The sequence below is a fragment of the Haliotis rubra genome, unplaced genomic scaffold, assembly GCF_003918875.1.
Source record: "Haliotis rubra isolate DU_JTF1 unplaced genomic scaffold, ASM391887v1 Scf5, whole genome shotgun sequence".
Classification (NCBI taxonomy): Eukaryota; Metazoa; Mollusca; class Gastropoda; order Lepetellida; family Haliotidae; genus Haliotis; species Haliotis rubra.
In genome coordinates, this window is record NW_025767190.1 from 5,226,540 (window position 1) to 5,241,405 (window position 14,866).

A 14,866-nucleotide genomic window follows, 5' to 3' on the forward strand; every position below is an offset into this window, starting at 1 on the left:
CTAGTACATGTTCTAGTAATAATAATTTATTAACAGGCGCTGTAACAAAAGCAGCATAAAATGGTGTACATTTAGGGGTACGGCAAACAGATGGCCACACCTTGAGATGGTCTCATTTTTAACTCTCACACAGATAATATAAACTGATTCATTGGTAAAAGCCCATATGCACTACTCAAAGCGGGTTAAAGAACAGCAAAGTTAGCATGTCACGTCAAGTTGATACGGATTCACTCAGATCTGAGAACCGTTTTTGGTATCAAAATGCAATGAACTCTCCCTTACAACAACAGGTCCCTAGTTATCAAAATGGCTGCCACCAGTAGAATCTATCCAAGAAGTAACGGTATAATCTTTTCTGTGATTCTGCAAACACGACCAGCTATACTTTGATTAATTCATGTGTTTTGAAGACATCATAGTATGCTTTGTCGTATTTAGGTATTTAAAAGAGCCGTGCAACCGAAATGGTCCATAAACCAAAGTTCGTAGTGTCTGATGCTTTTATGCAGAAATGTTCAGTTTTCGTTCATTGAGATGATAATCTGTGTGTACGGGTGCACCATGTTATTGTAACCTAGATACACTAGTGTTACCTCTTCTTCGATTGTGGTATATATAGACATATCTCTTGGGTTTAAATCGGTCACACTTGTCACATATAACTTGAACAGCAGCCATAAACAGTCTGTAAACATGCCACATCTCGTGGATTCCTGTCATTCCAACCAAGATCAATCTGACCTAAGTTTCATATTAAATAGCTCATTTTTTTCTCATCAGCAGTAATATTGTAAGTTTGAGCATATATATCCCAGGGCTCCAGATAATTTTTAATGACCAAGAGTACGTACTCCTTATTTTTTCTATATAGGAGTACTGGAAAACAATAAGAGTACATTTAGAGGACTGAATGGGATTTAATGGCGTATCAGTAATCTTGTGTTTCGTTTCATATATGCACCACAACATTGCTACTCTTTAGTAAACAGGTCAGTAGACAATAAAACAATACTTTTTCAGATAAATACGTCTGTAAATGATTCTGAAACCGTACACCATTGCTGTGGTCCGTATCTGTTACGTTTTTATATTTGTTTCCTACCGTATCGTGCATATTTTATATCCGTACATACACCGATACGGCCCTTATCTTGAGCCCTGTATATCCCTTATTTTACCTTTTCTGTTCATACTTTTCATTGGTAATTGTAAAACTATTTTTATGTAGGAAGGCTTTTCCTAGGAGACGTACCTATATCCCAATAATATGGATTGAGCAACAACAATGCAGTTGAGAAGGCTCAACCAGAGACCATATACTAGTAATAGATAATAATATAGGTCTCTGGCTCAACATACAACATGTACAAAGCTCTGTCACTTCACAACCACAGATCTTGTGCGTATCATTGGTTGCTAGAGTTGATGGTATTCAGGCTAGGGTAGGTTACCCCTAACTCTATCCTTAGCCCTTTCTGGGCAAACACTTGCTAATCAAAAACCCCTTTGCAATCCTTAGGAACCTTATTACAATCTTTGGGGGTAGTTTTGAGGTAGGGTATTGGCTGCTAACATCTTTTTGAATGAATCCAGTTTAATTTGAGGAAACTCAGAACAATTTTTATTAAGTTTCATGAGAATATGGTGTTAATTATCTGTAAAAGTACCTGCCGTCCAGTGCTTAGGTTAGTTGATATTATTAACTCAGCTACAAGCTAAAATTACATCTAAAGCAGGGAAACTAGTGTGTTAAATCCTAGACCAAACTATGGCACCAGGAGAAGACAATTTAGCATGTCAACACAATCCAACACCCTCAGATTTTGCAACACTTTTCATTATGGCAGCAACTCAGACCAATGATATGGCACTTTAAAAAACAATTCGTTGACTTTCCTTATCAGATGTTGAGTGGTGTATTTCTTCAAAAAGAATACAACAGATAGTGTCTACTGTTACCATTTATTCTTTAGGACTTCTTGATGGCTAACATTGTCATGATTATACATTTGTTTTTCTTTCAGGTGATAAAATATCTGCCTATGAGAAAAGGGAAATAAGAAGAAGAATTCGCAAATTACAAGACACAATATCTGAAAACAAGATTGAACTAGTCAAAGAAATAATAGCTGGAGACATTGATGTTGATTTTTACTACAGAGGCCAAACGGCATTACAGCTAGCAGTCCGAGAAGGCCACTTTGAAATATGCCGTCTGCTAATAGACAAAGGGGGCAGACGTCAACAAAACAGATGCAGAAATGAACTCACTACTGAACAGTGCATGTTGGAGAGGTCATGGGAATATTGCACAGTTGCTCATAGAAAACAGAGCCGATGTTGACCTTTGTAATGATAATGGCGCGTCACCATTGAACGTTTGTGCCCTGAAAGGCCGACAGGATATCTTGAGGTTCTTGATACAATCTAATTGTGACCTTGATATTCTGAACAGTCGTGGTCAGACAGCATTGTTTACATCAGTGCAGCAGGGAAATGTTGAAATCGTGAAGATTCTTCTTGAGGCTGGGTGTAGTAAAAACACCAGTGATCACTCCAACAGAACCCCTCTGATCCTTGCAGCTAGTCAAGGGGATGTTGAAGCAACCCACATCCTCCTGCAGTCAGGTGAGTGAGAGACTAGATGTTGTTTCTTTCTGTCTTTCTTTTACACTGCACTCAGCAAGATTCCAGCTACACGATAGCAGTCTGTAAACCAGACCGGACAATCCAGTGATTGACATCATGAACATTATCTACACAATTGGGATACAATGACATGCATCAACCAAGTTAGTGAGGCTTGATCCTGTTTTTCGCCTCTTACAAAAAGCATGCTTTACAAAGACAAATTCCTACCCAGATTTTAACAAGAAGAATATTGTTATCTAAGGACCCTGATTGGGTAAAGTGTTTAGCATAAAACAATTTCCTTAAATAAAAGATGAGTCAATTTTTTTATCTTAAAAATTTAACATATGATGGCTGTTAAAATCTACTTTTAGCGTAATTTATAATTTTATCATGTTTAGTATTTATCTTTAAAGACTCAACAAATTCAGGTCAGTTTTTGTTTTTTGAAAAACACAAATCTCATTAAGGACACAAAAGCAGAACCGGCTGTCCCCATGATTCCATGAGGACAAAAACAAAGAAGACACACATTCTCATTGCAATGACTTCACGTTGTAGATTCAGCGTGTAAGCAAATCAGCTATTCATGTGCTTTATTGACTGAAAAGGCTAGGAAATATTGACTCCAGACTAAAGGCCCAAATGTGAAGTGTGACCATGCTCAAGTGAGGAATAGCCTTACCATGGTGGAGGCCCATCTTCAAGTGGTAGACTGCCCCAGTCCTATGTGGTTGAATCTCATAGTCTTTCACAGCTTAAAGTACCCTAACTCATGTTTGGGCAACTAACTGCATCTGGTGGTTAGGCTTGGTTGACACATGTCATCATATCACAATTGCATGGATCGATGTTCATGCCGTTGATCATTGGATTATCTGGTCCAGGCCCAATTATTTACAGAACGCGGCCATGTATCTGGAATATTGCTGAGCATGGCGTTAAACTAAACTCACTCACATAAAGTACCCCTCAAGATCCATAAGATATTTGAGTGTTGTTCGATTGTTACATGTATATGGGTGTAAGAGCAGATAAAGCATTTCTGCAATTTTGCTGACCACATAGTTCTAGTGTTCATACAGTTTTGCCGTCACTATGCAACTAGTCATGCTCCAGTAAATCCAAGTGAACAAAGTGAATAATAAGGGTAACCCCTAACATGTTTTCAATTCCCATTACTCTGTGCAGGAATTCAAATCAGACTGTTTTTGAACATTTAATCTCATTTGTTACCATAGATGTGTAAAATCAGTGTAGTGTCATACATTCATTATGTTAGTATTAATTTTCTTTAGAAATATGAATAGCAGTAGTCTTGGCTTAGATAAGGGAAAATGTCTCTAAATGCTGCTAAAAGGTAGGGCCACTTCAACTGAATACTGCATTCCACATAACTTGAATTATGTATGAAATCTTAGATCATTGTAATTGTAAGTAAGGAAAGAATCCTATAATACAATTTTTTCTCTTTTTTTCAGCAATGTTGGTAAAAGTGAATTCTTCAAAGAAAATGTCATGTTTCAAAGGATTCCATTTTCAACAGACTTATCATGCTCATGCTCAACTTTTCAGGCTGTGACATTAACCGACAAGACCGACTTGGTCAGACTGCCTTGTATCACTGTGCATCTCAAGGTCACTTAGAGGTAGCCATGGCCCTCATTAAAGCTGGAGCAGACGTCAACCTAGCCACCATTAAAGGATTCTCTCCTCTTCTTGGTAGGAAAATGTAGTGAAATAGTGTGTGTTGTTTGATTTGGTCTTTGGTTAGACCTTGAGATGTTTTAGTTATGGGAAGAGTAAGTGAGTTTGCTGTTACCCTCATGTTTGACAATATTCAAAGCAGGGAAGCCAGAAATGTGCTTCACACGTATACCCATTGGGGATTTGGAATCCAGGTCTTTGGCATAACAAGCAAAAACTTAACAACTATGCTACATCAACACTCATGTAGGATAAAAGGGAAAAGATGAACCTTTCCACATGTGAGTCTATTTATATATTTTATGTCTTTATTTTGCTGACATTGCAAAATACATATAAAAATGGATGTTAAAAGTAACAAACAAGAGGCTTTGTGTTTGGTATTGTTACAACCAGGTCAATACATTTTGAAGACTGCAGTCCAACCTAATTTAAATGCAATAAATGTTTCAACAATCATGATGATCATAGCGTTCTTGCTAATTTTCAGAAATGGTTGCTTGGATACTTAATATAGTATAAACGGCTTAGCGGCTGAAACCGATTGGTTGATAAATCATGCTGCAAGTGCCAACAGTATTGCAAAGTCTGAATATACTGAAAGAAATTTATATTCATCAAGAAGTTTGTTTAAGGAGACAGTCAAGTTCTTGTCCAGCAATTCTCCCACCAAAGTTAGATTTCTGTAATCATTTACATTTTTGTAGCAACCAAATCTGTGTAATGAATTCTCATGTAATATGACTATCATCTAGCTTCAGCTCACACTGCTAGATGACCCTCACAGACAGAATTTGTTGTAATCATATTAATATAGCCAAAGCAATTTCGAATGAAGTTCCAGTATGTTCTTTTGTTTTGTCAGTGTTTGCAGGATGACTTTTATTTGATAATGACCTCTTGTTGTGGTGCTCTCTTTTCAGATTCCATTCGAAACAATCACATTGAAGTAGCAAAGGCGTTGATAGAAGCCAGGTGTAATATCAACTTGAAAGACAGGCTTCATCATGCCCCTATACATGAGGCCATCAGACAAGGTAAGTCCTTTACATGAGGCCATCAGACAAGGTAACTCCATTACCTGAGGCCATCAGACAAGGTAAGTCCTATACATGAGGCCATCAGACAAGCTAAGTCCTATACATGAGGCCATCAGACAAGGTAAGTCCTTTACATGGGGCCATCAGACAAGGTAAGTCCTCTACATGAGGCCATCAGACAAGGTAAGTCCTTTACATGAGGCCATCAGACAAGGTAAGTCCTTTACCTGAGGCCATCAGAGAAGGTAAGTCCTTTATATGAGGCCATCAGACAAGGTAAGTCCTTTACATGAGGCCATCAGAGAAGGTAAGTCCTTTACATTAGGCTACTTGCGGACATAAGGATCAAGACAAATGAAAACTTATCTTTAGTGATGATATATTTAGAAGGTATTGAACAGACAGTGTATATTCAATCTCTTACCTCCAAATACAGACTTGATATCAGTTGCTGAAAACTTCTTTTATTATTCCGTCAGTGTCCCAGTATTTTGGAGATCCAGGAAAGCCGTCCATCAACATTGTCGAGCTGCTGGTGTCGGCTGGAGCAGACCTTAGCATCTGTGACAGCGAGGGCTGGACTCCACTCTACCAGGCTGCGTCCAGTGGAGACCTTGGTCAGTGGCGGTCAAACTCATGTCATAGTCATAGTAACAGTCAGTGTTATAGTAATTGTCAGTGTTATAGTAATGGTCAGTGTCACAGTAATTGTCAGTGTTATTGTAATTGTCAGTGTTATAGTAATGGTCAGTGTTATAGTAATTGTCAGTGTCATAGTAATGGTGAGTGTCATAGTAATGGTCAGTGTTATAGTAATTGTTAGTGTTATAGTAATGGTCAGTGTCATAGTAATGGTCAGTGTTATAGTAATGGTGAGTGTTATAGTAATGGTGAGTGTTATAGTAATGGTGAGTGTTATAGTAATTGTCAGTGTCATAGTAATGGTGAGTGTCATAGTAATGGTCAGTGTTATAGTAATTGTTAGTGTTATAGTAATGGTCAGTGTTATAGTAATGGTCAGTGTTATAGTAATGGTCAGTGTTATAGTAATGGTCAGTGTTATAGTAACTGTCAGTGTCATAGTAATGGTCAGTGTTATAGTAATGGTCAGTGTTATAGTAATGGTGAGTGTTATAGTAACTGTCAGTGTCATAGTAATGGTCAGTGTCATAGTAATGGTCAGTGTTATAGTAATGGTGAGTGTTATAGTAATGGTCAGTGTTATAGTAATTTTTAGTGTTATAGTAACTGTCAGTGTCATAGTAATGGTCAGTGTTATAGTAATGGTCAGTGTTATAGTAATGGTCAGTGTTATAGTAATGGTTAGTGTTATAGTAACTGTCAGTGTCATAGTAATAGTCAGTGTCATAGTAATGGTCAGTGTTATAGTAATTGTTAGTGTTATAGTAATGGTCAGTGTCATAGTAATGGTCAGTGTTATAGTAATGGTCAGTGTTATAGTAATGGTCAGTGTTATAGTAATGGTGAGTGTTATAGTAACTGTCAATGTCATAGTAATGGTCAGTGTTATAGTAATTGTCAGTGTCATAGTAATGGTCAGTGTTATAGAAATTGTTGGTGTTATAGTAACTGTCAGTGTCATAGTAATGGTCAGTGTTATAGTAACAGTCAGTGTTATAGTAATTGTTGGTGTTATAGTAACTGTCAGTGTCATAGTAATGGTCAGTGTTATAGTAACAGTCAGTGTTATAGTAATTGTTGGTGTTATAGTAACTGTCAGTGTCATAATAATGGTCAGTGTTATAGTAACAGTCAGTGTTATAGTAATGGTCAGTGTTATAGTAATGGTCAGTGTCATAGTAATGGTCAGTGTCATAGTAATGGTCAGTGTTATAGTAACTGTCAGTGTCGTAGTAATGGTTAGTGTTATAGTAATGGTCAGTGTTATAGTAATGGTCAGTGTTATAGTAATGGTCAGTGTCATAGTAATGGTCAGTGTCATAGTAATGGTCAGTGTTATAGTAATGGTCAGTGTTATAGTAATGGTCAGTGTCATAGTAATGGTCAGTGTTATAGTAATGGTCAGTGTTATAGTAATTGTTAGTGTTACAGTAATGGTCAGTGTTATAGTTATTGTTGGTGTTATAGTAACAGTCAGTGTTATAGTGACTGTCAATATTACAGACAAGGATAGGTCACATTTATAGTCAATGACAGTGCTAATCACATACACAGACAGTCACAGTCATGGATTGTCACAGACAGCTAGCTGAAGTATACTTACATATCTCAACTAACAACTACTGTAACCTACAATCTGTCCATGTATTTTCAGTGTCAGTTGGTAACCAGTGTTTCATAAGATAATGTTTGTTAGGATTCCTTCATCCCTATCATTTAGCTCAGGAATCAACAACTTGTCTTCAACAAAGAGTTTCCATGCATTGTTAAAATCTTTTAATCTTTTGTAGAAATAACAAAATTGTTGTTAAACAACGGTGCATCCTTGGAAGTGTCCACAACAGCAGGGGAGACAATCCTACATGGCGGCGTGTACGGAAACAACCCAGACATAGTTGAACTGCTGATCCAGTCAGGTGGGTCGCTCTGTGTCCACTGAAAACAAGGAATGTCCATATTTCAAACCCAACTAATTGTAGGCATCATCAGTTCTGTGAAGATTTGGTTAGAATTAATCTTCAGCAAATCATGCCCCTTGTAAGACTAACAGCACTGGGTGGGCAGATGTGCTGACTTGTTGGATGCTTGTCATCGATTACCATTTGTCTAGATCCATACTCATGATCTAAGCCGATAGATGTCTGATCCAGACTTGATTAGGTATTTGCTGACACTGTCATAAAACTGAAATATCGCTGAGTGCAGCATTAAAAATCAAAGTAAACCAACTTCAAAAGTGTCATGTTATATAATTATTTTATGATGACAACTGAAATTATTAATCCCACTGAATGATAAGAGGGTATGAGATAAGAGGGAATCAATATGAGCTGTTACCAGGAACGATTCTAAGATGACAAAAAAAAACACCATCAAATAATTCAGTGAAATGACATTCCTTGTGTATTAGTTTGTTGCAACCAAAATTAAAGAATTCAGCAATTTGTGAAAAATTTACATTAGTTTTGCAACAAAGTGTGATATCAGAATCATCCTCTTGCATAGAAGCTTATACGCATGCTTTAACTGGATAGCATGAGAAGTAAAATCGCCTGAACGGTTACTGATGGACCACACCTTTATGTCTGTATGTCCTTATTCTTACTGCTTTGAATTTCAATAGGTTGCAAGGTCAACCAGGTGAACTCCCAAGGTCAACACCCTCTCATGGCAGCTGTAATGTCAAGGTCACATCTAACGGTAGGTTTTGTTCCACAAAGCTAAGACAAACAAATCTTGATATTGGTACAACTTGCTAAATGCATAAATAAACACATGTTATTGATTCCATTGTTCAACTTATTGACTGTCAATGGTAATACATGGGAGAAATATAGATATGTATGTAACCCTGTAAGCCCAGTTGAATTACACCTTTGTACTTGTGTTATATAAATGGTCTTCTTTCAGATTGTGAAGGCTCTGATTGCAGCTGGTAGTGACTTGAATCTCCCGGAGAACAATGAGCAGCTAAGCCCTCTCCATGCCACCGTCCATCACCACCACCATGAGGCTGCCATCTTGCTAATCAACGCAGGTAAATCTTCCAACAAGTTGTATGTGACAGTGTTTTAATGACAGAGTATATAGCAGGTGTCTTGTGTACCCCACTGTGATATTGCTGGAATATTGCTAAAATCAGCATAAAACCATACTCACCCATCATTTTTCACTGAATTCCATTTATTTCAAAGACAGGGTACTGGGGGCCAGTGCTTCAAGTCATGATGAGTGAAAAGAAACCTGATTGAGGTTTGAATCCCAGTTATGTTTCACCAACAACACCATGCCTCTGATCAAGTTTTTCGTAAATGTGGTGATTATGTCTGAGATCTGGTATATGACTTTGGACTGTCCCTTCACATCAAGGTGACAAGCCATGATATGACTGGGATACTGTTTACAGCAGTGTTAAACCCAACTCGCTCGCTCATTCGCTTGCTCATTCACTCACTCATGAACAATCACCCACAACAATCAGTGAATAACACTCATGAACAATCACTCACTCAAGGACAATCAAGAACATTCACGAACAATCGCTCACTCATAAACAATTGCTCACTCACTCAAGAACAATCAATCAAGAACAATCAATCATGAACAATCAATCATGAACACCCTCAAGAACAATCAATCAAGAACAATCCATCAAGAACACCCACAAACAATTACTTATGAACAATCACTCCCTCACAAACAATAACTCACTCATTAATAATAACTCGCTCACGAACACTCACTCACTCAAGAACAATCAATCAAGAACACTGGCTCACTCATTAACAATTACTCACTCAAGAACAATCAATGAATAACACTCATGAACAATCAATCACTCATGAACAATCACTCATGAGCAATCACTCACTCAAGGACAATCAAGAACATTCACGAACAATCGCTCACTCATAAACAATTGCTCACTCACTCAAGAACAATCAATAAATAACACTCATGAACAATCAATCACTCACTCATGAACAATCACTCATGAACAATCACTCACTCAAGAACAATCACTCACTCAAGAACAATCAATCACGAACAAACAATCACGAACACCCACAAACAATTACTCATGAACAATCACTCATGAACAAACAATCACTCATGAACAATCACTCACTCGCTCAAGAACAATCAATCAAGAACAATTAATCAAGAGCACCCACAAAAAATTACTCATGAACAATCACTTACTCATTAATAATCACTCACTCAAGAACACTTACTCAAGAACAATCAATCAAGAACACCCACAAACAATTACTCATGAACAATCACCCACTCACAAACAATCACTCACTCATTAATAATAACTCGCTCACGAACACTCACTCACTCAAGAACAATCAATCAAGAACACTGGCTCACTCATTAACAATCACTCACTCAAGAACAATCACTCACTCAAGAACAATCAATGAATAACACTCATGAACAATCAATCACTCACTCATTAACAATCAATCACTCACTCATTAACAATCAATCACTCATGAACAATCACTCACTCAAGGACAATCAATGAATAACACTCATGAACAATCAATCACTAACTCATGAACAATCAATCACTCACTCATTAACAATCACTCACTCAAGGACAATCAAGAACACTCACAAACAATCACTCACGAACAATCACTCACTCACTCATAAACAATTGCTCACTCACGAACAATCACTTACTCATGAACAATCGATCAATCAAGAGCAATCACTTAAGGTCCACAATACAAAGTATACTGAAGACACTGCCTTCTCCAGGTTGTGACATCAACAGCGTCAACAGTCGAGACCAGACCCCACTACACAATGCGTGTGAAAAAGGCAAGACAGACATTGTAGCTCACATCCTGAAGCAGCCCCATCTCAACCCTGATGGTATCAAGTCGACCGCCCTCCCTCTCCATGCAGCAGCTGTCAACGGCCATGTGAACATCGTTCAGATGCTGCTAGAGGCCAAGTTTAACATCAACCAGGTCAACATTAAGTTTAATTCCACACTCAGTAATGTTAGAGCTTTCTCACGGCAGCTTAGAGCTTTTATGTGTCGGGTAACTGTTAATTTATAACAGTAGTGGAAATCTAAAAAGTTGGATTTTAATCACCCAACCATCATTTTGGTCTGAAACAGTCAACCGTTTTGGTTTTTTTTTTGACAAATTATATTTAACATGATATATTTCATAACAGAGATATGGTTGTTTCTATGCTGTGAGTGACAATAAATATTTTACGTGAAATGGAAGAGGTGTAATAATGAACTATCCAATTATTTTCAGCTCAGTGATGGCGGCCTCACTGCATTGCAAGCTGGAATTCAGGAAAACAAATACTCGGTGAGCAAGACCTTGTTGCAATATGGCTGCGATGTTGACGCCCATGCCAAGGTGAAGCGACTTATGAAGTGTTGTCTGCTTCAGGATGACGCACATCCACACTTTGCCCTTGAACCCCTCTTCCTGGCCTTGACCCACAAGGACCTTGACCTTATGCAGCTGCTGCTTCAGTTCTACATCCATATACCCTACAAGGTCATTAAAATGCTGAATCATATTCTCAAACAGTCCCAAGAACTTAGGTTCCATTACAGTGCCCAGAGCAAGAAGAACATCCTTGAGTTCTTCTCTCAAGCTTTGAAACAACCCAGACTCCTCCAGGAGGTCTGTCGATGCAACATCAGAGCAGTGTTGGGGTCATGGCCACAGGTCAAGGTCACGACCTTACCCATTGCAAATAAACTGAAAAATTACGTTTTGATGACAGACACTTTCTTGACATTGGAGGAACAGGAAAAGCTAGAAGAGGATCAGCTTGATCAGAATGGGTTTGTCACTGTGTGAAGGGCTGGCCGACACTTGTCTATGGTGCTAATTACTGTTGTAGATTTTCTGGTGCTCAAGCCCAGCACATTATACCCTGGCAAAGTACTTAGGTCGTTAGACCAAGATATATGATGTGTGATGTTATCATGTGGGCTGGCTGAAACCCGTATCAGTTTCTCTTTTCTTCAAATTTGGATCACATACATGTATCATCTTTCCTTGCGAAAACAGGGGCCACATGTGGCCGAGTCATCGTGGGCACTGCAGTTAGCTGTATAGAGTTGCTTGCGAGGAAACAATTACTGTGGGTTCAAATCCAAGTTCGGAAAGTGCTAAACATGTGAGACCTTCAGGACTTTGGGCTTCCCTTCGACATTAATCTGTGACACCATGATGAAACAGAAATTCTATTGAAAGCAGTGTTCACAAAGCTTACATGCCATCATGTAACTTAAGTGCTGTTAAAATCAACCGAAAACCAAACTCAGTCACTTACACACTCAGTCACTCAATGCTAAAATTCAGAAGTCAAAAAGTGTGTCAGTCTGTTGCTACAAGACAGTCACAAAGAGACGGTCACAAAGTATGAAGTCTGATAGCACAGATACGTGACAGTTCTGGCTGCTCTGTACAGTTCATACCATCATGTACCAGTTATCCTCAAGAACTCCGCATCATCATACTGCCATGTCCTACCCAGACAGTGGATGAATCCTGGCATCTGACCGTTTCCGTAGAACTTCATGTACTCAAGAGAAGACAATGTCATCATATAGCGCTTCTGACTGTACCTTGTATCCATTGTTCATGTTGTGTAATTGTTGATATCTATCACTTGTCACCTTGTATGACCATCGCCTGTAATACTTACGTTGCCAAAATGACTCTTAGGAGTCTACAAAACAGCCTAAGATCATGGAGTCTCTCGATCAACATCAGATCAGCCAATCAGTGTGGATGCTTCCCAATCCTTGGTGAGCAAAACGTTTGGAGCTGCATATATGATTTCTGTATGTTGAAAATGAAAGTAATTCAGATTGTTATGGATATTTAAACCCAGCTGTTACTTAGAGTTGTGATCTGCATTTTGAAATGTGTGCTTTATAATGGGAACATTTGGTTTCATGTGAATGTTGTTTATCTGAATTTAGGATGATAGATATGTATGTATTTAGTAATTCAGCTTCTTGGCCTGGAGAACAATTGTAGGTTGGCTGAATCAGTCACCTGGTGTATAATACAGCAATATTTACAATTTACATTTACATCTCAGAAGAAATACATTTTTAAGAAACATGGTCAATGCTTGTAAAGTGTCCTGTTTGTATTTAATATATTACACAAGAGAGTTAATAGAGATAACATCAGAAAGGGTTTGAAGATATGTTAATCTTAGGTCATGATACTTTTTACAAAATATACCAAACGTGGAACTCATCTTCCTTAACCCAAAGATGACATTGCAGACATAAAGATTTTTGTACAAGGTTGGGTTTTTTTCAATGTAGATTACTGATACTGCAATCGTGAAGAGATATCCTAAATTTACATAAACATTGGTGGCTGTTGATTATGTTATTGAAGATTGTCTTAACCTTGAATCATTCATCAAATGATTCATCAAATGATTCAAGGTTAAGGTGGAGCAGTGGATTAGCCTAGTGGTTAAAACATTTGCTCGTCATGCCAAAGACCAGGGTTTGATTACCCACATGGATACAGTGTGTGAAGTCCATTTCTGGTGTCCCCTGCCATGATATTGCTGGAATATTGCTAAAAGTCACGTAAATCCATACTCACTAACTCACTCGAATGGCATCTATAATATATTGTGGTTTTGTTTTGTTTGATGTTAAGCACCCCTTTCAGCAATAGCCCAGCTATGTCAGAGAGGCCAGTAAATAATCAAATCCAGTGATTAATATCATGAGCACCATCCATACATCTGAAGTAAGGTGAGGCTTCATCAACCAAGTCTGACCATCTGAGTCACCTCGTTGTGTTCTGTATTAGGTTCCCAGCATTCTCTTCCCACAGAGGTTACTTGTCATATCTTCCTACGATGCTTTGTTCTAATACGGCCATATTTCCTGGTTCTCGTAAAATCCCCGATCGGCCAAAAATCGCAACACAAATTATCTCCCTTCTTTCTATCCAATCAGAACACATGTTACATCGACTTAGATCCAACTTGACTAATGCAAGCAAATGTGGGGCCACAAATATTCCTCCTCTGTCGGAGACTTTTGTTTATGTGACACACAAGACATTTAATGGCTAGCTTGTCCGTTTTCAAGAGGGCGATGGAGACGCCATTGATCCGCTATTACATGACTGAGTTCTGTCTAGAAGAAACATTTGCGGGGAAGAGATTCTAGTTTTCCCGAAGCATACGGAAATTACCGAGTCCTTGCGAATGATCACTTTTGAAACAACGCTGCTGATTGCACAACTAAATCTGATTGCAACCAATCACGAATCCTGAACACTCGCACCATGAAAGGGTCGTATTAGAACAGAGGTTCGTAGGAAGATATGACAAGTAACCTCTGTGGGAAGAGAATGGGTTCCCAGGGACCTACAATTACAAGGGCTCCCCATAGGGTATATTGTACTAAACAAATATGGCTGTCCCAGCCGTGGTCTTACCGTGGTGAGGGAACGTTCTGACCACTACTGGAATGAGTGGTAAGCATTCAGTGGGGCCTCAGATTGGAGGGTGTGAGATATCACCAGTTGAAAGGTCCTGCATATAATAAGATTGAACCCCCTGTTGACCAGTTTAGTATTACATCCTTGATTATTTCCAGGGCTTTTATTTTGACACATAAATTTCTATCTTCAAGACTCAAAATGAGTCAAGTGGAACTGTTTCACAGCTCATTTTGCACTAGTGGTTTCTGTAAAAAACATAGTTTTGGGAGAAAAAGCAGTCTTATATTTTTATTATCTGAGAACAACAATCTAATCATTCTGTTGTATCCCCATGTTGTATTCCCCAAATACCAC

The 14,866-nt window shown here is 38.3% G+C and overlaps 1 protein-coding gene across 1 annotated transcript; it reads left to right on the top strand.

Moving 5' to 3' along the window:
* The first annotated feature begins 306 nt into the window (after positions 1–306).
* Positions 307–14,203, top strand: LOC124291695 (ankyrin-1-like). The gene is given in 11 exon segments (XM_046728748.1): positions 307–346; positions 2,028–2,230; positions 2,232–2,631; positions 4,210–4,356; positions 5,265–5,378; positions 5,861–5,998; positions 7,814–7,939; positions 8,647–8,723; positions 8,934–9,060; positions 10,797–11,011; positions 11,315–14,203. Coding segments are annotated over 11 exon segments (2,145 nt in total). The 5' UTR covers positions 307–309; the 3' UTR covers positions 11,876–14,203.
* The last annotated feature ends 663 nt before the right edge of the window (positions 14,204–14,866 follow it).